Source organism: Xenopus laevis, chromosome 5S (assembly GCF_017654675.1).
Source record: "Xenopus laevis strain J_2021 chromosome 5S, Xenopus_laevis_v10.1, whole genome shotgun sequence".
NCBI classification, from domain to species: domain Eukaryota; kingdom Metazoa; phylum Chordata; class Amphibia; order Anura; family Pipidae; genus Xenopus; species Xenopus laevis.
Window position 1 is genome coordinate 76,485,688 of NC_054380.1, and position 24,223 is coordinate 76,509,910.

A 24,223-nucleotide genomic window follows, 5' to 3' on the forward strand; every position below is an offset into this window, starting at 1 on the left:
TCACCTGATCAGAAATACTATAACAAGAAGACGTGTGGAAGCGCAAGACAGAACATGTATGGTTTGTTTAGTTCTCAGGGGGCAGCCCTTGTTTTTTTAAAACGGCAATTTTCTATTTATGATTACACAATGGCACATACTACTAAAAAGTAGATTATGAAAATAGTTTATTTACGTGAAGCAGGGTTTTACGCAATATATTTTTTATAGAGACCTACATTGTTCAGTTTTGCCAATACAGATATTGTGGGAGCATGAGCAGTAGAAGCTTATTCAGGACATCAATTCAACTGCACAACTACATGAAATCTTTATATTAAACACCTCATGTAAAACATATTACCCCTCAGTCGTCATGATGAGTGATATATATTAGTATAAGTAATCAGTATTACTAACATCCTTGGTTTCCTACACTGCCTCTTTTCAATCTGCAACTGAAAACACAATATAGTAGTTGGGGTTACTGACACCAGTGACCAAAAGACAGATTTCCAATTTATTTTTTATTATTGCTTGTCTTTCTGCTCTGACTGTTCCCTATTTATTTTCCATTTACCTTCCACTGGTAACCAAAAGGATACCAGTAACCAAAGGGCAGGATGACAGAGGCTTCCATTTTAGTTTTATTATTGCTTACCTCTCTGCCCCAGCCCTTCCCTGTTTATCTTCCGTGTACCTTCCAAACTACTGCCTAGTTTCTAGAGAAATGAAGCCATAGGAATTGGAGAATAGTTAAAATTCCATGGGCTACAGAAATAAAATTATAAAAGAAATTACAAAAAAAAATTAGAATGTCTTAGAACTATCTACACCAGGTAATTATAAAGTCATCTTGCCCTACAACAAAAACAGTTTCCAGAGAATTTTCAGATGTACCACAATATTTAAAGACCAATAGCTTGCATTTCTGCCTAAAATCTTCTAGACCACCCATCTGGGCTTCTGCCATTGTATACATCAGAGCTTTGTCAAATGAATTGTCAGCACATTGACACAGAGAAGCAAGAACATGCATTGCCAGTACTATCTTATATTGTTCAGAAGATTGCTATCTGCTTCCAGGGAAGAAAGCCATTGAATTACCAAACAAAAAGCAGCTCTGCAAACAGCCTGAATGGCCAGCATATGGCAATTTTTTAAAAAGTTAAATGGAATTTAAATTTCCAAAAGCATGGATATGACAATCTGTGCAGACAGCCAAAAAAATGTAAGAAATAAGCAAAAGCCAAAGCACAGACTTGTGGCCAAAGCATACAATTCTTGCTTTAAGTGAAAACATTTGTTCTCAGAAGGGTAGTCATGCACTGCAAATGGGTTTAGCCAAACCATTTGTCATGTCATGCCAAAAGGCGAATACAGACATGAATGCACACAAAAGCATTGCATTACATTACCTGCTGCTCTATATAGTATCTTTGGTTCAAAGAAAATACATGGGTTTTTATCCTCTATACATGACAGCAACAAGCCTTTTGCCTGGATTGGACTCCTTGGAATGACCACCTGCAAAACAGAGAACAATCTCTCTTTCATCTGTACAGATATGATCAAGTTACTCTAAACCCTTGAAGGAAGTTAAACTAGCTCATCAAACATTTTTTTAAAGAATTCATTAAATTCCAGAACCCACTTAAAGAAGAATTATTCATTATTGTTATTTGGGACGTGTTTATAAAGTAATCAGGAAAAAAGTATGATGGGCCACTTCCTCCCAGTATTGCCAGAATTTACACTTAGCACAACTGCATTCATATAACGTGCACAATGTAGCAAAAGAAGCTTAGGTTTTAAAGGGCAGGGTTACAATCTGAAAAAAGGAAAGAATATACTTTAAAAATAAAAAGTTTAATACTTCATGGAAGAAGTATATTCGGATTATACTTCATTCAAAGGGTAAAGGGTAGTACAATAACATTAAATTTACAGTTAAGATTATTGTGAAATAATGATAAAAGCAAACTTAACCTAACAGTGCATCATATTAAAGGGGTTGCTCATCTTTAAATTAACTGTTAGTATGATACAGAGCATGGAACTGGTTTCAATTTTATATTATTTGTGGTTTTTGAGTTATTATGCTTTTTATTCAGCAGCTTTCCAGTTTGCAGTATCAGCCATCTGGTTGCTAGGGTACAAATTATACTAGCAATCATGCATTGATTTGAATAAGAAACTGGAATATGAATAGGAGAGGGTCTGAATAGAATGAAGAGTAATAGAAAGTAGCAATCACAATAAATATATAGCCTTACAGAGCATTTGTTTTTAGATGGGGTCAGTAACCCCTATTTGAAAGAGGAGAGTTAGAAGAATAAGGCAAATAATTTAAAAAACTAAAAAATGAATACCAATTAAAAAGTTGCTTAGAATTAGCCATTCTATAACATACTAAAAGTTAACTTAACGGTGATCTACCCCATTAATTAAAAATGTACAGCCCTGTGCAGATATAAATTCATGTCAATGCAAAATAAAAAGCTTTATTGATAAATAAATCTGCAAAACAGCACAAGGTAGTTTTGGTCATCTACCAGCTACAATATAAAAGCATTTGTCTCATATCTATGGACAACTTGAGCTATTTGACACCTACATTTATAAGAGGGCTCAAAAGTTAATGAGTGTACTACTGTATGTTTTTATTAATGTTTCCAGAAATGTTGAACAATGTGGGTAGGCAACATATAACTCTCCCAGAATTGCTTAAAAACATCTCCCAGCAATCCTGGGGAAGAAAAATATATACTATGCTAAAGAAATAGTGAGCTGTTTTTAAGACATAATTGGGTTCATAAGTCCACAAATGCAGTGAGCAACTTCTAGCTCAATCGCCCCCTTTTTCCCCCCATACAAAACAGTATTATTTTCCCAGAATTAGAGCACTATTTTGGTGGAGGGTGATGCACCTGAAACAACTATGCTGCATGTGACAAAATACTATCTTAAGTTGTCACACATTTTATCAGAAGTAGGACACAAATTCACCTGGCATAATTTTTTGTGTTTGGAATTCAAGTGATGTCTGCAGCAGATTCTTTAGGCACAAGCTTATTGACGAAGGGCTCAAAGGGAACCCTGGAGCCAACTCCTAATTAGGAGATGGCGGTAGCTCCAGGGCTCCTCTGCATCAATAGGAACAGCCGCGCTCAATTTGAAATAAAAGACATGAAGTACTGAGCAGAACCAAGCCCAATTACGCAGAAGTGCAAAGAGCTCATTTTGACACAAGTACTTTTAATGAATTGGGTTTTCTGATTATAAATGTATAGTCCACACTCCATTTTCCACAAACTGCTATTTAGATAGGTCTCAATAAACATGAGGTTATGGACAGCTAGAAGTCTACACACAGTTTCAGTACAGGTGCCCCTCTTCTGTCCAGCGTTAAAAACTGTAGCTGTGTGGCAAAAAATACCGATAAGGAAAATATTAACTATAAACAGTTTATTGAACACTATTGTTTATTTGCATACCTTAATTCCAGGAACATGAGCAAAGAAGGCCTCAGGACTCTGGGAATGGTAAAGGGCACCATGACCAACACAGCCCCATGGTGCTCGAATAGTCAGACTGCCACAATCAAACAGGTCTCCAGAACGATATCTATATTTAGCAGCTTCATTTACAATCTGTAAGAAAAACACATTCGAGATAACAAAGAAAACCATACAATATAATAAAGAATCTATTTTCCACTGGTCTATGTGGTCTGGACCCTTCTTCCTGGACCCTTGAGCCTTTTAGAAGAGCAAACAGCACAATTCTCATTTCCTAGGCGGGAAATCGGCTTAAAACCAATGCAATTAAACATTTACCAAAAAGAAAATGCTGAATATATACCACTAAAAAGCAGAAATAATGAAGTGTAATTTCACAAACCTGATCAAATGCTGGAAAAATGTAGTCTGCAAACTGGATTTCTGCAATAGAGGTAGAACCAGCAACAGCAACACCAATGCCAAATCCAACAACTCCCTGTTCACACAAGGGTGTATTGAAGACTCTGTCGTTACCTGAAAAATAAAAAATTATTACAACCAATATATGCAAGTTAAAAAAAATACTTCTGAACACATACTGGCATTAGGAAACCAACAAAAAAAAAAAAATGGGGGAAAATGTCATTGTACAATGTCTAGCGCAGTGACCCCTGTGAACCGGTAACTGGAACACAGTGTGAAGGGAGATATATTTCCCCTAGGTTCATGTCTTACTCCTATATGTACAGCAGTTCTGAGTGGGTTAATTCCCCTAGAAAGTCTCCTCTCTGGAATAATTAGCAGGCTAGATCAGCTAGCTGCTAGAGAGGGGAGTCTCTGAGAGGAAGATTGAGACACACACTGAGGAGAGCTGGGAGCTCAGTGTAGCCATTGGAAGTGGCTGTTTATTTTTCCCCAAAGTAAAAGGATTTTTAAAGGTACTGTGACTCTGGGGAGTTGTACTTTTTTTGTGTTTGACCGGGAATCCCAATAGGGGACCGGTAGTAGAGAGGGAAACTACCATGTGTGTTAGTTAGAGCACAAAGTGTGGCAAGGATTTTGTTTTGTTTTATGCTGCTTTGCTCACAGAGTCTTTATATGTGAACAATAAATGGACTTTGCCCTGTTCAAGACCTGTCTGTTCGTCTGATCCTGCTCACAATTGGCGGAGGTATGCAATGGGCAGAAGTTTCATTTGAAAATAGCAGAGACCAAAATTTAAAGGGACAGACAGTTTAAAGGGGGAATCAAATATTAAAATGGAAGCGATGTTGAAGGTGATGCTGCAAGCCCAGCAGCAAACTAAGGCAAATCATCAGGAGTGCTTAAAGGGGTTGTTCACCTTCCAAACAGTTTTTTCAATTCAGTTGTTTTTAGATTGTTCCCCAGAAATAAAGACTTTTTTCAAATACTTTCCATTATTTATTTTTTACGTTTTTTCCAAAATCTAAGTGTAAAGTTGAATGTTTGTGTCTGTAGTGTTTGAGTCTGGCAGCTCAGTAACTCAGGTGCAGACTCTGAACTGTTACAATTTTGCAACATTTAGTTGATCCATTTCTCAGCAGCATCTCTGGAGTATTAGCAACAAGTCTAACAGCTGCCTGTAATGAAACCCAGAGATTCTGCTCAGCAGGGACAAAGATAAGAAATGTATCAACTAAATGTATCCATTTAGAACAGTTTACAGGATCGGCGACCCCCCCTCCCAGAGCTGCTTCAGAAGGAGAGAAATGACAATTTACACTTCAATATTAGAAAAACCGTCACACATAGAAAATAGAAAGTCATTGGAAAAAGTCTTTATTTCTGGTGATCTATCTGAAACCAACTAGTTGTTTGAAGGTGAACAACCCCTTTAAGAGCCCAGCAGCAAACCCATCACGAGGCCTTAAGGGCCCAACAGGAAACCAATCAGATGCTGATTACACAAATTAACACCCAAGCGGAAGCCAGCAAAGTTACCTATGCACAGCAACATAGTGTTACCTTGCATTTGCAGCAGGAGCAGATTACAGCAGTGTTACCTATTGTAAAGGCCCAAGCACAGGAGGCCCAAAGCAGGATTCATAATACTGTAGGTCTGCAAAAGGAAGGACCTTTAATCCTGGGGATAGAGTCTTGGTACTTATCCCCACAGTTCAAAGTAAGTTCCTGGCCAAGTGGCAGGGGCCTTACAAATTATTGAAAAAGTTGGTGAGGTGAACTATAAGGTACGGCAACCTGATAAGGAAAAACATCATGTGAATTTACTGAAGCCCTGGAGACCTCAGGAGGTCCTGGTATCAGAACCGGGGTCACTGGCAAATTCTGCTAGTCTCATTCCAGAAGTCAAAATAGCCAAAACTCTGCAAGTATCACAGAAAGTGAAAGAATTCTTGATGAGAAATATGGATGTTTTCTCTGATCTTCCTGGAATGACTAAGCTAATTGAACATGATGTGGTTACGGCCCTCAGGTAAAAGTTAAGGTTAAGCCATATAGAATAACTGAGGCACGGAGACAGGCGGTCTCTGGGGGTTAAGGAAAATGTTGAATCTAGGAGTAATTGAGGCGTCCCACAGTGATTGGTCCAGCCCAATTGTTTTCATCCCTAAACCTGATGGGATTCTTAGGTTTTGTAATGACTTCCGAAAACTGAATGAAGTCTCAAAATTTGATGCCTATCCCATGCCTAGGGTAGATGAGGCCATGCGAGGTACCTCACAACTCTAGATCTCACAAAAGGATATTGGCAGGTACCACTAATGGAAGGGGCCAAGGAAAAGACAGCCTTTTCTACTCCCGAGGGTCTTTTTCAATACAATATACTACCTTTTGGTTTACCCCAGCTACTTTTCAAAGACTAATGGACCGTATTCTTAAACCACATAATGCTTATGCCTCCGCTTATTTGGATGATGTGGTTATCTTCAGCTCTGATTGGAAGTCTCGCTTTCCAAAGGTACAGGCAGTGTTAGTCTCTATACGTGAGGCGGGGCTTACTGCAAACCCTAAAAAGTGTGCGGTTGGAATGGAAGAAGCCAAATACTTAGGTTATGTAATTGGAAGAGGTGCAGTACAGCCTCAAATAAATAAAGTGGAGGAAACACAAAAGTGGCCTCAAACTGTCACTAAGAAACAAGTCACAGCCTTCCTTGGGATAGAAGGCTATTATCAAAGGTTTGTACCTAACTTTGCTTCTATTGCAGCTCCCCTTACAGATCTTACTAAAGGGAAGAGCTCAGTAATGGTTAAGTGGTCAGCTGAGGTTGAAAAAGCTTTCATAAAACTTGAAAATTCCCGCTGTAGGCAACCAGTGTTATTAACACCAGTTTTTCAGAAAGAATTCATTGTGAAAACTGATGCCTCAGATGTGGGTTTGGGGGCTGTCCTCTCCCAAATGGTAAATGGTGAGGAACACCCAGTAGTGTACTTAAGCAGAAAGCTTACACCGGCTGAGAGTATAGGTATTGTATTGTAGAAAGGGAGTGCCTTGCCATTAAGTGGGCATTAGAGGCCCTCAAATACTATCTGCTGGGCGAAAGTTTAGATTGGTTACAGATCATGCTCCCCTTAGGTGGATGTCTGAAAATAAAGTTTTGCAGGGCCAGGAAACATCTGGTGACTCAATCATTCTTTTAAGTTTACAGTGGAACATAGATCTGGAGCACTGCAAAGGAATGCAGATGCCCTCGCAAGGGTTCATTGCCAGGTGGCACAGTATGCTCAGCCCTACAGGCTGAAGCAGAGGGGGGGGGGGATATGTGAACCGGTAACTGGAGCACAGTGTGAAGGGAGATATATTTCCCCTAGGTTCATGTCTTAAGGTGGCCATACACGGGCCGATAAAAGCTGCCGACAGACCGTGTCGGCAGCTTATTGGCCCGTGTATGGGGGCCCCCGACGGGCTTCCCCGATCGAGATCTGGCCGAAAGTCGGCCAGATCTCGATCGGATGGGATTAAAAATCCCGTCGGATCGCGGCCGCATCTGTTCGTTGATGCGGTCCCGCGATCCGACCGCCCGTTTGGCGAACGCTAGGATCCGATCGTTGGGCCCTAGGGCCCACGATCGGATCAGCCCGATATTGCCCACCTCAAGGTGGGCATATCGGAGGGAGATCCGCTCGTTTGGCGACATCGCCAAACGAGCGGATCTATCCGTGTATGGCCACCTTTACTCCCATATGTACAGCAGTTCTGAGTGGGTTAATTCCACTAGAAAAATCGCACCTGGGGAATAATTAGCAGGCTAGATCAGCTAGCTGCTAGAGAGGGTTGGGGCTCAGAGTGAAAGATTGAGACACACACTGAGGAGAGCTGGGAGCTGAGTGTAGCCATTGGAAGCAGCTGTTTATTTTTCCCAAAAGGGAGTTGTACTTTTTTTGTGTTTGACCGGGAATCCCAGTAGGGGACCGGTAGTAGAGAGGGAAACTATCCTGTGTATTAGTTAGAGCCCAAGTGTGGCAAGGATTTTGTTTTGTTTTATTTATTTTTTTATGCTGCTTTGCTCACAGAGTCTTTATATGTGAACAATAAATGGACTTTGCCCTGTTCAAGACCCGATTGTTCGTCTGATCCTGCTCACACCCCTGACCAGTGCATTGTGAGCAACACGTTGCTCACAGTGTCACTTCTTGTGCACCAGGAACATTTTTCATGCTTGAAGATGCTTCCAATTTTCAATATTAACCAAGTACAGGTGTCAGACCTGTAATCCAGAATGTTCGGGAACTGGGGTTTTCCAGATAAGAGGTCATAACGGTATTGGATTACCATACTTTAAAAATCATCTAATATAAAAATAATGTAAAATTTTCCTTCAAATAAGTAGTCATGATATCTTAAAAAGAAAAAGAGAGCGCACAAGGTAAAAGTACCATAGTGTATCACCAATGGTATAGTTTAGAGGTTTCAAAATACTGTTGTGACTTAGAATATAAATTCCGTTGGTTAAGACAGCACCCCATCTTAAATGACAAAGTTGCCTATTGATTTGAAACTTATGCTCAAATGGTTTCCTTTTCATATAAAGATCTCTGTGCCCAAGGTAGATGCAATATACTAATTTGTAGGGCTAATGCAAGAATACCTCTTTAGCTAATACATGATTATCAAGCCTTTTCATGGTAGGCCCAAGGAGTGGGCAGTTCTATTATGTGAATTTTTGGACTTTTGCAAAAGAAAATGTTTTGAAACTATGGAAATATTCTTTTGAATTGCACGGATACGTGTATGGGACTGTCATTTTCGTGATGACTTCATATTTCTACACCTTTCTATGGTAATTGACACCTTATTCGTGTGACCTCACTTCCTATATACATCTTTAAAAGTTTGTAACTAGAATGTATGCTTTAGGGCAGGGGCACACGGGAGGGGATCAATCAATACTCAGCAGAACACAATAATGATAAAAACAAATTTAAAAAAAATTCTAAATTTAGTGGAATATTCTTCCCCCTTTATACATAAAAAACACAACAAGAGAGGTCTAAAGCTCCCAGAATTTTAATACTGTTTCAATTACATGCTAAACACAATTTAAGCTTCTGCAGTAGAGAGCCTTCATGCCTGCGGCAAAAGAACAGCTGAAATCCGGCATGTACACAGTCTTCAAGCTATCTCTTGACTACAGGTGAATACACGAGGCCAGGATACATGAAACCATCTGCGTCATCAATAGAGGAAGGCTGTGTAGTGCTGTCAATTTCAATTAACCTGCTTATGTTGATAAATTGTTTCAGCTCTAGCAACTGCAATTGCTGGGGCCTCCTAACCTGCAGAGAAAATAGCTTGCTGAATAAAAGTTTATAGCTTAGAAAAGATTTGTAGAGATTTGTACTCGGTCTCCCCCCCCCCTGCTCAGAAGCCCCTAGGCAGCGAGCAGAGCAGGTTGGAAAGTGGGCGCGATCAACCAAGGACCCCAGAAAGACGAGCAGCCACGTGTGCTGCTGCCTGCACGACTCCTCACCTACTTCTTCCATCGATGCCCCCCGACCCGGATCAGCGATCTGGCGACTCCCTCCAGCTCCTCCAATCTTCATGGACAAAATCTGCAGCCTGCACACGCCGAGTTAGTGTAACACAGAGACATTTTTTTTTTTTTGGGGGGGGGGGGATCAGGATGGTTTCACACAACATACAATTTGCCTAGTGTATACATACTTACACAATTTTATAGCTTTGTTTTATTTTTCTTACTGCATCAGGTGTTGTTTTGCATGATTTTGGTGCATTTTTTAGCCAATGCATTGCATGTTTAGCAATTTTATTGCATTTTCAGCATTGCACAGGTGTTTGCTTATTTCTAAAATATTCAAACTTTGATTGTGACTGCTGATTACACTAGGCGAAAAAAAGAAAAGCAATAATTTTTGTGGTTTTATTTTAGTGATTTCATACCATTTCGCTCTGTTCTTTGTTACTTCATTTTGCCCATGGAAATTTTGTCTGTTATGTATCTATTTGGGGGTCTCTGTGTGCGACATAGTTTGGTAAATATATGCATATTGGGCATCAACCTGTTTAGTAGACCCCCGTCGTTCATATTTAGGATGCCCTTTGCTGGTCGTTACGAAATGTGAGGTATATAATGGCGTAAAATGCAAGCTTTGACGATTTTCAGAAATTTCATAAAAACCGTTATGTTTAGCATAGATTCGCAGTTTGGTAAGATAGAAGTAGAAAGATGTAAATACCTGTTTTAGATGTCAGATCGGAAAATATATGGTATAGCAAGGTCTCACATACTGTACACTATATCTCTCTATCTACACACACACACACACACTAATAATAATAAAGTAATACATTACATTTGCACATTGCGGTCTAATTGCCAGGCATTACTATGTAATACAGAGTTTTAATCTAACTTGGTATAAATTTTGGTAGTAGAGTTCTGGCATAAAACAAACATCGACTTAAAACCAATAGTTACTAATACAGAGAATACTACACCATTTCTTTCCCTGTGATAACAGATTGTAGGTGCACAATAAAAACCTGATATGTATCTAAAATATGTGAATAAATCTTGTCTGTTGTCCAAGTTGCAATGCAAATAGAAAAATAGTACAGATGTGGGCTATTTTACCTTTAAACCTCCTCTTCCAGACTCCATTTTATCAAATAATTAAAATTCAGGGAAAAAAACAAAAAAACAAAACAGTACCTTGTTCTTGATCAAAAGTATCATCCTTATTGGAATTAAAAAAAAAAAATAAGCCCATTTGGTTAATTTAATGTTTACATGATTTTCTACTAAAGATCCAAATTACAGAAAGATCCATTATCCAGAAAACCTTGTCCCATAGCTGTAGTATTTCCTTCTAAATATTATGCACAGGAAGATGAATAAAGTGATAATGGAAAAAAAAATGAAATATAGATACATCTAAATAGGTAGGTAAACCCACACTGAGAAATCTGTCTTTAAATGCCTCTAGAGAAGCACAAGGCAATTAATACAATAGTTCTATGCATTGTTAGTAAGTAACTTTAGAATGGGGAATATGCTTGATCGTTTACACATCTTTCAACTTTCGGTTTTTCCTTGTCTGAGGCAATATTTTGGGTATGACTGCCACCTGGCGATAATAAAAATTATAACAGTGAAATACAATTAAGTTTCAGAAGAATTTCATCTGAACACAGATTTAATACATTGTTGCATTAGGGACAAAATGTTCTTGTAAGTTTATTTCTCATGTACATGTATAAATGTAAAATCCTTTAACCAGCATAAAAACATTTGTATGCCAATTTTAATATTCTTAAAAGGCAGACAAACAATGCATACATTCCAAATTAAGACTTTCCAGAGTTAAGTCTAGAGCACATTTTAGTTTCGGGCTCTCAGCACAAAACAGACTATGAAACAAAATTATTAAAGATCGACTACTGCTTAATGATATTTTTACCCATTTGAGTACAAAGCCTACATGGAATAAACATCCTTGAAAGTCTGTTTTATTAATTATCATAGTCTGCTATCATAGATTCTGCGAATACTGCATAAACCATGGGAGCCCAAGTGTGAGAGCAATATCGAAGCAGCCGCACCTAGATCCAAACGAAGAGTACTACCACCTCAGATGTTCCACTGTAATGGAAACTGATGGATTGTGGTAAATCTTATTTATTCAAAACATTAATATTGGGAAGTACCCAAATTAATGATCTAATTTTACTCAATAGTTTAACTTGGAAATTGAAGCTACTCCATCTGTGACCCTTGCCTAATGTTGTAATCACAGAAAATGTGGCTTTGGTTATTTCTTTAGCTACATATTGCAAAAATGGAAATTGAAAATAAAAAATTAAACTGAAGCTTTGAAAATAAAACTTGCCAGACGGATTTAAACATTCTGTACAGTTTATAAAATCATCAAGTTACACTTCACTATTCCCCTCCTAACTATCGGTCTCTCTTAGGGCTCTTACAGATTAGCATTCCACCTGTGTTTAGTGCTTACATGCGTCATTATAAGGACAGGCCGATAAAGAGGAATTGCCTGCGTCTCTATCTGTGCTCCCCTTCGGTTTAACAGATAAAGAGGGAGCGCAGGGGAGCCAACCAATCAGTAAGAGCCCTAAATGCATATTTATTGATAAACAGCACTATCACCAGTGGCACACCAGGAATTTTTTTTATGCTTGTAAAGAAATAGCAGTGCACAGACGAGATGCTTGTGCGAGTTAATTTTCTTAGCCCTATATCAGACCCATACTGCATTGTACCAGAAGTAGTGGCACTCCGGTGCCAAAACTTCACAAAAGTGGAATAAAGCTGCTGGAACCACAGGTGAGGGATCAAGGCAGCACTTTTGCTGGGCACCCAGTTGGGTTACCCGCGGAGTGCTCGCACAGCCAGGGAAGAGGGGACTTTTTGACTGAAACACGACCACTTTGCAGGTATTCCGCGGGTACACGACCCATTGTAAGACAGACACACCAACTGGCCTTTTCTACGCTTGTATTTCCACATATGTGGAGAAAACATTTACCAATATGCCTCTGACTTAATAAATTGTTTAGAGTGGCAAAAGGAACACCCACCAATTACATATCATTGCATAAAGAGAGACAGACTAGTTTTTATTCACCTTTTACCATTCATGCCAGCACAGTAAAGAATTTTATTTATTTAGAAAGTTTCTTGTAGGAGTTATATGAAGTTTAAATTAAATTACAATTTTCACAATAATTAACTTTAAAGCTAAACTGAAGAAATCAAATGGTACAGGCAAATATTAAATTGTGGGTCATGTTTCCAGTGTAACTATGAATTTATGTGAACAGCAGATTGGATCAAGAAAACATTCAAGAAATATCTATTCTCAGATAATAGGGTTAACTATTGAACAAACCATGGAGTCAGCACTGCTGTCCCTGCCCTACATCAACACAAACTAGTATCCCAAATACTAGCAGCCACACACTGGGTCATAGCCCTACATTGGTTGGCTCCCTCCCTTCCTATCATACTTGTTATCAATAGACAAATTTATCCAGCCCATACACTATTTATCAGCCCTCTTGGAGGACAAACTCGATCTCCATACATCTATCTGGTCATTGTGGTAAAAATGTCTTACTAATCTGCCATAGGAATGATAACATTCATAATGTAACTGATCGAACTACGCATTGATTTAAATTTGATTTTATTTTGTATATATTTTATGTACTTTTCATTTACTTCTTTATTTACCTTTTATGATTCTATTAATTTGTTGTTATATACTTATAAATACCATAAATAAAGAGTTATAAAAACAAAATAAGCTATTGGGACTGGCAAACAGTTTTAGGACTATAACGCAGTTACTTGTTAAATGAGCTCATGCATATCTGTGCACTGCCGTAACTGTAAACAAACATAAAAAAAACAGATCTTTGGAAGACACAGCTAATTTAAAAAGATGATCAGGATTTGATATCTTATTTGTAAACATATGGTTTAAAACGGGGGGGGGGGTCTGTATCCAAGAAATCATGGATTTAACTTATTCAGGGTGGTCCTCTGAGCACATTTGCAACATTAATGTTCTATTTTTGGACAGTATTAATTTAAGACTGCTAATACCAGATCACCTTAACCTGAATTTAGTAGTCTATAAACTAAAAAGGACATATGAAAATATTATACAGCTAACACCATTCTGTCTTGCAAGCAGCCTGCAGCTGGTTATTAGTCAGTACTATGTAGACCTTACTATAATTAAGCATCTATAAAGCTCCAACTGCAGCATTGTACTATGTAGAAATACCTTACTATAATTAAGCATCTATAAAGCTCCAACTGCAGCATTGTACTTCATAATAGTATATACATAAAAACATACAGCTGACATGAAAAAAAAAAAAAAAAAAAGGGGAGGTTAAGGGATCATTATCCGGATTTGTGGAGAGGCCACCAAGGCCCGGGCCTAGGGCAGCAGGATTTTTAGGGGACGGCATGCTGTCCAACCACACCCACATTGGTTCAGAAACACTGAGAAGGTGCAGGAGATACGATAGTTTTTAAAATCTCCTGTACACCAATCCCCATTTTTCTGGTAAGGATGATGAAAATTTGATAGAAAAAAAAAAAAAAAAAAAGAGGGGACGGGGTGCTTGCTATGTAAATCCAGCTCTGATTATTTTATGCAATTTTTTTCTCATGTTTATGTAGGGATACAGAGGGTTAATTCCCCTCTGAAATTCTTAAGCACATGATGGAATTCCCCTTCTTGTGTAGCTACAGGGTCTCAGAGTTTTGGCAGGAGCCCTTGTGCTGGTGCAGCATGGCAGACACCAGAGGGTGTCACTAGGTGTCGCTGCTGCACCATTTTTCTATAAATAGGAGAGCCATGTGCTCACACAGCCATTATTGCTGATTCCAACTTACTGAGGAGAGAGTGATTTTGTGCTGGCAAGATGTAGGCTAAAGTGCAGTTCGATAGGCCTGCCGAACCTGAGGCAGGGTACTCCAATGCCTGGTAGCTCAACCATGCGGGTTTAGAGCTTGGATGCCTTTTTGTGGGCTTGCGCTATGGAGAGTGCTGGGAGCTATGTCTGAAGGATACAGCAAGCTGCATGTGCTTCACTAAATGGTTTTTTATATCGCTGTGGATGCCTGCTCCAGCTCTGGATGAGCCTACCAATCTGAGTGAATCCCCAGGGTGAGTTGGGCCCAAGGAAGGGTAGAAAAACAGAGGTCTCAGCATGTCTTCCGTTTGTGACACAGGTATTTTGTGTGCCTGCCACATGGGAGCCAATATCTTGTCCATTGAGAAAGGTATTTGGGACAGGTAGCGCTACCTGAGGACTATGATATTCTTTTGGGGAAAAGGGACTAAGACTCTTTGTCTGCCAAAGGAGTTGCAGGACTTTGCCTGGTACGGAAGGCCAGGATTTGAACTGCATGCATTCCCAGGGTAGTGGGTAAATTAATATGTAAATGTATTTTACTTTCTCTTACATAAAGTTATTTGTTACACAGTACATTATGTGTTTGAATGTTTTCCTAATGGGGCCACCTGCAGGTGTATTCCCGGATCCCATTAGGTGGAGGCACTGCCATGAGAGGTATTGCCTGGTACCCTTTCACTTAGCAAAGGGAACTCAGGACCTGCATTGGTAAGAAAAATGTGATGTATAACCTTTGGCACAGGGGGGGTGGCCAAAACGTGTTACATCTACACAAACAAACAAGAATGCAAGCACATGAAACAAATGGTGTTTTAAATTCTTACCGTATTTATCTCTAAGTCCAACTGTACACCGAAATACACCTCCAAAAGCAACATCCTCACCAAATATCACTAGAAAAAAAAGCAAATATATTTCAAATGTTTGTTAAAAATTAAAAGATGAACTCCTGCAACCCAAAAAAATGGTAATTTACGGTTATTCTCAAACTCTAAGAAGGATGAAAGAATAAATAGGGAGGGGGCAGCTATAATCAATTGCAACCTTTACATAGGGAAAGCAAATAACCTATAGTCTGGAGAGGTGGTTGCTTTACCACTACCCACTTATTAACACTATATGAGACACGAATAGCTTCATATGCCAAACGCTAGGAGTATAACATATAGGCTTATTTATAAACAATTAAAAAAAAAAAAAAAAAAATTATGTGAGGTTTTCGTTTTTCCTACTTTTCTAAAAAAACAAACTCAAATTTGTGTGTTTACAAGCTTGGAAAAAATTTAAAAAATTTCAATTCTGCCTAGGTCAAATCCCGCTAACTTCTACATGGTTTTGCAAGCTTTTACATGCTGATATCTTACATTCGTTTGTTTGTTATAAATCCCAAACATTCGGGCTTTTGAAAATATAATTTGGATTTGTGAGTTTGAGAAAAAATGTTTTGAATCTTGGCAAAGATTCAGATTCAAACATTGATAAATAACGTAAAAAATAATATAGTAATAAAAGTAAAAGTAATATAGACAGGTTGTTATTCTGTTAAAATTGGGAGAATAGAGAAATAAGTCACAATTCACTGATTCCTTTTAAATGGTTGTTCAACTTCCAACACTTTTTTCAGTTCAGTTGGTTTCAGATTGTTCACCAGAAATAAAGACCATTTCCAATTACTGTACAGTCTATTTTATATGTGTGACCATTTTGCCAATATTGAAGTGTAAATCTTTTTTTTTTTTTTTTTTATCTTTCTCAGGGCAGTCGCTGACCCTCTATACTATTCTAAATTGAAAAATGTAGTTTATACATTTCTTTTCTCTGTCCCTGCTGATGTATCAACTAAGTGTTGCATAATTGTAACAGTTCAGAATTTGCACCTGAATTATTGAGCTGCCAGACTGAAACGCCAGAGTCAGGAACCTTAAAATGTAAAATTAGATTTTGGAAGAACAGTAAAAAATGAAGACCAATTGGAAAAAGTCTACTTCTGGTGAACAATCGGAAAACAACTTAATTGAAAAAGTTATTTGGAAGGTGAACAACCCCTTTAACTTATTAAACTTTATCAAAAAATTAAAATCAATAAAGGGCAGAGCCAAAAATATGAAACACCATAGGGGTGCCACACACTGGCAACAGAGGGACGCAAAGTATTGAGATGAGCCCCCAGGAGATACGGGATAGCACATCATACCAACAATTCTCAGAATCATTTACACTGGCTGATGTCATTGTACAACGATAGGAAGGAGTGCAACTACCATTATACCCCAGAGCGTGCGGAAGACAGAGTACCAAACTCCCCGACTATGCTTTTTTATTTATTTAATTATTTTTAATATTTTGGTCAAAACTCTCTCGAATTGTGAATTAGCCAAACTTGATTCGAGTTTTAATTAGAATTTCGAGATTTATCATACTCTGGCCCTTTAAGAACTCTAATTCAACTATTTGCCACCTAAAACCTGCCCAATTACTGTATATGTCAATGGGAGAGGTCTGGGGATCAATTTGGTGATGTCTGTAGCCTTCCTGACATTCGAGTTTTTTTCGGAGAAGAAAAAAAAAAAACTGTATCTAGCTTTTTACATTTGAATCCAGTTTTTATCAAATTCGATTAGAGTTTCCGGGTTGTTTAAATTTGTTTGAGTTTAAAAAATGTGATGTTATTCATAAATTTCGAATTTATGGGAGTTTAAAAAAAAATTAAAAAAAAAAAACAAAAAAAACCTCACGTGAATTAGAAATTCAAACCCTTGATAAATGTGCCTGTCTGTGACAGATTTAGGAGGCACAATTCTGTTTGAATGATAATCTAAAGCATAAATACGGTGTTATACATCACTGAAGTCAGTAAGCTTAGACTGGCTTTATGGGGGGGGCTTCCTACCCACAGGAAAAGAAAGTGCTGTAAATGAAAAATTCATTATTAAAATGTCAAAAACAAGAGCAAGCTTTTTTTGGCTAGATATCAAATCAGTGTGCTAAGTGCTAACCTAACACTGCCCACACATCAAAAAGACCACCATTCGAGGGTCCTGCGGTGGTTCAAGTGCCGGCAGAATACCCGTGAATAGGTTGGGACTCTGTTGGACTATCTATCATGTCCTGACTGTGCGGGCAGCCCGCGGACACCCAATAGATGTAGATGGTTAAATTGAGCACAGCCATTTGGAGACAAAAAGCTAGATGTTCTTTACTCCTCTTGGCAAAAGCATTATGATGCAGGACATAGCTTACAGGGTCAGAAACGTCAATTCCAGGTACTGCAGTGCTTACATTGGTGGTTTAAACTTGGTGGGGGAAAGAATGCAGGTAAAAAGTGGGTTTGGGTTGGGAAATTGGTAAGGGGTTGGGGGCAGGTCTGCAAAAACAGACCACACAGGTCTCTGTAAATGCATATAGTATAGTATGGTGGTAGCATTAATCTCTTCATTCATAGGGACTATGCAACTTGACAAGAGAATAGACAAAATACAGGAAAGTACTGCAGAGAACCAGTTTGTCTGCTATATACAAGTTACTTCATAGGATATTAACCACTTCTACAACTTCTTATGGTCTTTTAACATAAAATAGTCACATTATCCACATTAAATTATATATAAAAACATATTACAGAAAAATTGGAACTAATAAAATGAGAGAACGGGGTCCAGGATCTGAATAAAATCCTACTGTAATGCCAATCATATGTCAGATTTATTATGCTGTGATCTCTAGCCCATTGGTTGACTGTCAGATGAATTATTGCTTAGATATTAGTACTGCACAAAAGAAGTGTCTTACCTGCTGTTGGATCCCTGGCCAAAGTATTATCCAAAGCACTGTGTATAGATTGGAACAGATTCATCTTTTGGGTAGTTCCTGTAAAGAAAGAATGTTTTAGTCTTTTATTTAAATGTGACATTTTCAATAGGTGTCACGGTCAAGATTGCATGGAACTATATTTCTTTTTATGTACAAGCCTCATCCAACCTGCTGTGGAAGCATGAAGCTGCTTACTTAAGAGCAAAATGGAAGAATATACAAACAGAATTGTGCAACCTTTTATGCTACAGTTTGTCTGGTTTGAGGTCAAAATCTGAAAAGAGGATGAACTGAACAAATGTATACAGTATTTACCATAATGGCAGCAATAACCAATATAATTCTGCCCCATACGTCCCCCATCACGCTATCCCTGTTTAGAGGCTGCAGGTTACATGAATGAACCTTTGTACAACTATCCGAATTCCATTTACACCAGACACTGGCAATACTTTTTTGTTTGCACTGATGAAAGGTTGCTTAGTAGGCCATTTTCAAGAAGCAGAGTAGATTTTCTCCAATGCATTTCTGCCACAAAAAAAAAAAAAAAAAAACAAGGAAAAAATGGTCATTTACAACAATGCATTTTGCACATTTGTTAGCGAACCACTAATATATGACATATCACCAATTCCTAGGATGTGCCAGGGTCTCTTCTATATAATGAATTTCTTTTTGTCTCAAACAACATGACCACAATTCATGATGCCCACCTCCACTCTACATTCAGCTTCCATTCTCCAAATTTTGTGTCTTTTGAATGCAATATACTGAACTTCCTGGGCAAATCGTCGTCAACAACAAAGTTATATACATACTTTTTAATTGTATCAGCAATGGGGAAGTGGATCATTATGCACACAACATAGATACAACACTGGTCATATTTTCTTGGATCAAGTATATTCTGCACTTTAACTATATTATGCACATTTCAGTATTTTTTGCACCTGTATTTCTTTAGACTGGTCCTTCTCACCAAGTACTGCCTCAGTAGTTTCTCCAATTTTATCTAGTATTTCTATAAAACATATAGATAAGCAGTGCCCAGGATCAGCAGTACAGGTGACCAAAATGGAATCAGAAAGAATGAATGCGATAGGTAAACAACCGTTAATAAATGAACAAAGATCTAAATACTCCTGCCTCTGCCATGGAAATTACAGCTTGGCACCCCTCTAACATGATGTGCATCATACAGAGGGGATGCTATTCACTGGCACTTGTCAGTTGATGAAGGAATCCTCAATGTCATCCTCTGATCCAGGCACATTGTGGTTACTGTGTGGTAAGAGCAGGGAGAACTCAATTGACATGGTTGAAACATCAGAAGGTTGTACAGACTTGTTTTGTCACAGGGAAATAACCCACCCCATGCTACACGATCCTTTGACTTTCGCTTCAACAAATCATAACAGCCAGGCCCTGACTAAAACAAGAAACACTGCACTGACCTGTCTTACTTTAGGCAAAAAAAAGCCTGAGGTAGAGAATGAAATTTTGTTTTTGTTAATTCGTTCATTCCAAACTTTGCACAGAAAGCTTTCATTATTACTACAGCTATAGCACTGTAATGTGAGAGTCAGGAAAGCTTAACTAGCAAAACCTTAATGTGCACTGCACCCTAGCCCTATCCTAGGATCTTCCTAGACTCATACCACTATCCTCCTTCTTTGTAAGCCATTTTTTGCATGTGCCTCTGGTTCCATGACAGGGAGTCTATGGGAGCAGAAGAGGAATGTACTTGCGCAGTCTGACCCACAAACAACCCAAAATAGCCTGTACTTCAACCCAAACATCACTACTATAGAACCAATGAATTTGTATTTAGCATATTATGAAATTATCCATAAACATTTCAGTCAAGTACTAAAACAAATCTAAAACCTATTTCGTAGAGTCAAAGTGAAGCAAAAATAAATCTGTGAACAAAACCCCAGAGGAAATAAAAAAAATTCAGATTTAACCAAAACTGTATTCATAAATTTACATGGGAATGGCCCAAATTTCTCGGAGGTGTCTTTAGGCTAATAAGTTATACAATAAGGTACATTTCAGCATACACACATAACCACACATGATTTACCATTCGGAACAAAAAATCAGGTTATTGCTAATAATTACAAATTGTGGAACAGCAAAGTGCCTGATAATCCAATCAGGACATCTTTATTGGAAGTATTCCCAATGTCTTTGACTTGACTATTATAGAATTGTTACATGCTTTAATTTTCATTTGACATGCTTTTGTTTTTACTTGGTGGTTTACCTTTAATTTACCCTTTAGTTTTTTTTATAGACTGGCCCTGACCCTTAATGGGCCCCCGCCGGGGAATGTCGCCTGTCCCGATCGTATGACAAAAAAAAGGGTTTTTTTAGGCGCAGCGCCATCTGCGTGGCACATATCACTTAGGAGCAGCGCCTTCGTGCATGCGCGTTCGGCGCGTCATAGTAGGGGGGACGGGGGCCCCCCAGTCCGACTCTGCATCTTTTGAATGGGGGGGGGTCACAAATGCACTGCAAGACTACACTTTTTTTTTGTTTTTGATACTTTTGATTACTCGTCTTTCTATTAAGGCCCTCTCCTATTCCTATTCCAGTCTCTTATTCAAATCAATGCATGGTTGCTAGGGTAATTTGGACCCTAGATAACACATTGCTGAAACTGCAAACTGGAGAGCAGCTGAATAAAAAGCTAAATGTAATCCACAAATAATAAAAAAATCAAAACCAATTGCAAATTGTCTCAAAATATCACTCTCTGCATCACACTAAAAGTTAAAGGGGTGGTTCACCTTTATATAAACTTTTAGTATATTATAGAATGGCCAAGCAACCTTTCGATTGGTTTTCTTTATTTTTTTATATTTCTTAAATGATTTGCCTTTTTCTTCTGACTCTTTTCAGCTTTCACCCCCATCTAAAATCAAATGATCTGTAAGAGTACAAATGTATTGTTATTGCTACTTTGTATTACTCAACTTTATATTCAGGCCTCTCCTATTCCAATCTCTTATTCAAATCAATGCATGGTTGCTATGGGAATTTGGACCCTAGCAACCATGCATTGCTGAAATTGCAAACTGTAGAGCTGCTGAATTAAAAGCTAAATAACTCAAAAGCCACAAATAATAAAAGAAATGAAAACCACTGCAAATTATCACTCTTAACATCATACTAACAATTAACTCAAAGGTGAAAAACCCCTTTACCTTTTAAAGGGAAAACCCCCTTTAATGATATTGGTAACCCGAATCATTGCATTCTGTTACATTATGAAGCTCTGCAAGTGTGACATTGGGATATCACCAAGAGCAAGTCACTGATATGCGACTGGGCTAAGCAGAAAACTGTTGGCGACTTTTATATTCCTGTCTCAATGTCACATTCTATACAGGTAACATATGTGAGAGACACGAGTGGAGCAGCATTGGTAATGGTATCTGAATTAAAACATGCTTGATTAATAGTAAAGTACCCCCTCTTGTAAAATATAAGGATATTATAAGTTACCGAGGAGTTTCATGGAATATAAAAACACATGGCCGAACATAATATCCTCATATTTTGCAACTGGGGGTACTTTATTTATTACAATATACAATTTTCAGTGAGTCATGTGACTGGAATGACATCAGAACTCACCGTTTATAACTGATGACATCAGAACTCACCATTTATAATTTATAATATAATATATAAATATAATATATTTATAATATATAAATATAATATATTTATAATATATAATTTACAAGATATTCATGACTTTTGTGTATTATATAGAAGCTAAAACTTGAATCCCCCTTGCACTGTATACCTACACAATGTCACTCATGAAATGACAATGTTTCCCGTGCATAAGGAATAGCAAGAGTTATTGACTTACTGCAGCTATAGGAGTATTTTAATGAAAATAGACACTATAGTTATTGCCGTGCAAAGTCACGGTGCCCTCTACACAGGTCACATGGGATCTCCCCTATGGAAACACGAACAACTGACTTGGTACAGCCCTGTCTCCCCTTTCACTGGGCACCAGACCGATACATATAAGTCGTTGTCTTAACCCAGTCCTCGCCAGGTTTCTCACCATAATGTGTGGGTTCCGGGTCTGGCTGGAAGGTAAAATGAGCGACCGTTCTGCTCGGAGTCCTCACACCTTTTCTGTTCCATTGCTGCACGTGTTTAGCCACCCGTTCCCCTAACCGAGAAACAATAACACGAAGCGCCGCCATGTCTAATCGAACAGCCCTTACGGTTTTAAGGGGCGTTAAAACACCGGGATTGTTTCAATTGGTTACAACCAAGGAAAAGGATTGTGGGCGTGGCTTTCCCCCGCCAATCGCGGAATCCCGCTGGTAGGCCTGGTCGCTGCGTTAAGAGTGACGTAACGAGACGTTCCTTTTTATAGCGTTTGATAGGTGAACCTGTTTCCTTTCAACCAGTTATGGAACCGTGTCCGCCGTACGTATATTAGATGCACGCGGTCAGGGGATATCGACTATTGTCTACTCTAGAAAACTCTTCCTTATCTGTCTGTGTGCTCGTGCACGTCACTACCTGAAATACAAATGTTTTCTACGTTCCTTGTTAGGAGTTAACATTGCACAGTCAATGGATTTCCTCTTATTGCTTTAAATTTTGTCAACTTTGCTGCCAGCCCCCATTTTGACACAGGCGAATTGAATCCAACATCAAAATCGACGGTTTGTGAATTTTTCGACAGTTTCGCAAATTTCACGGGAAATTCACAAAATTCGTTACAAAACAGGACATCACTAAATGACACCATTTGCAGGATTTTCAAAATAGATAATGAAAGTTCCATATAATAAAAGGTTTATTGATCCAACGTTTCGGTTCCACACAAAGACATTTCTGAAGTAAAATGGTTTTCATTATCTATTGTGAAAATCCTGCAAGTGCTGTCATTCTATAAATGTACCAGAAATGGAGTGAAAAAAAAAAAAAAAAATATATATATATATATACACAGTGCTTGAATTGGGAACAAAAAGATGAAGGGATGGTGTGTATGGAATGTGAAGCCCTCCCACAGAACAACTGAACAAAGCTGTGCCTACCAAAAGTATTTGAAGAGGCCATGCCCCCTTTTGTGGTCACGCGCCGACTAAATCAGGAATTAAATCAGGATTGATCAGGATTTTATGTATAAATACCCCCAGAACCCATATTATAGTGGCACAGAGGCAATTTCATGTATAAATTAGGGATGCACCGAATCCAGGATTCGGCCTTTTTCAGCAGGATTCGGATTCGGCCGAAATGAATCCGAAACCTAATTTGCATATGCAAATTATGGGTGGGGAGGGAAATCGCATGACTTTTAGTCACAAAACAAGGAAGTAAAAACATTTTCTCCTTCCCACCCCAAATTTGCATATGCAAATTAGGGTTCGGATTTGGTTCGGTATTCGGCCGAATCTTTCACAAAGGATTCGGGGGTTCGGCCGAATCCAAAAAAGTGGACTTGGTGCATCCCTAGTATAAATACCCCAGAAATGACAAAGGGTGGCACCTTTCCTGGCTTGTGTCTCTGTGCTCGGCCATGAAAACCAACCCTACCCTCTAAATATGGCCAAGTGGCCCACAAAGCCCTTTCTTCACATACTCCCCATAAAGCTCACTGTGTCCCCTCTCTGACCACTGCCTTCTCTGACTCCCCACAAATCCCTGTGGGAGCCTCCAAAGCAAGCCCTGTTTCTGACAGTCTATGGAGCAGCGCTGAGCCTGAGCACGACAGTTTCTAGAGTTCAGTCAGATGACACTGAGTGCCCAACAAAACACTGGAAGAGTGAATGCAGAATTGCCACCTACAGTCAAAGTTATCCCTTCCCCATTTCCCGTGTGCAGTAGGATCAGCCTAACGCAGTGTTGCATCACACCCTCTGTGTGGCGCAGGGGGAGGGATACAGGGTGGGGGTGGCCAGACTGCTTGAGTGGCATGGGAGGAGGCATATGCCGGTGGGTGGGACTGGGGAGAGTGAGACTGAGGAAGAGTGGGAGCCAT

At 38.8% G+C, this 24,223-nt stretch overlaps 1 protein-coding gene across 2 annotated transcripts in view; it reads right to left on the reverse strand.

Moving 5' to 3' along the window:
- bckdhb.S (branched chain keto acid dehydrogenase E1, beta polypeptide S homeolog) overlaps window positions 1-22,898 on the reverse strand; it is a 93,746-nt gene extending 70,848 nt beyond the window's left edge. The window contains 6 exon segments of one of the 2 annotated variants that reach the window (NM_001114838.1): window positions 1,398-1,506; window positions 3,477-3,632; window positions 3,883-4,016; window positions 15,204-15,272; window positions 18,169-18,246; window positions 22,283-22,434. In NM_001114838.1, coding sequence (NP_001108310.1) covers window positions 1,398-1,506; window positions 3,477-3,632; window positions 3,883-4,016; window positions 15,204-15,272; window positions 18,169-18,246; window positions 22,283-22,427 — 691 coding nt within the window. In that variant the 5' untranslated portion in view covers window positions 22,428-22,434. 2 annotated transcript variants of the gene reach the window in all.
- Window positions 22,899-24,223: the final 1,325 nt, after the last annotated feature.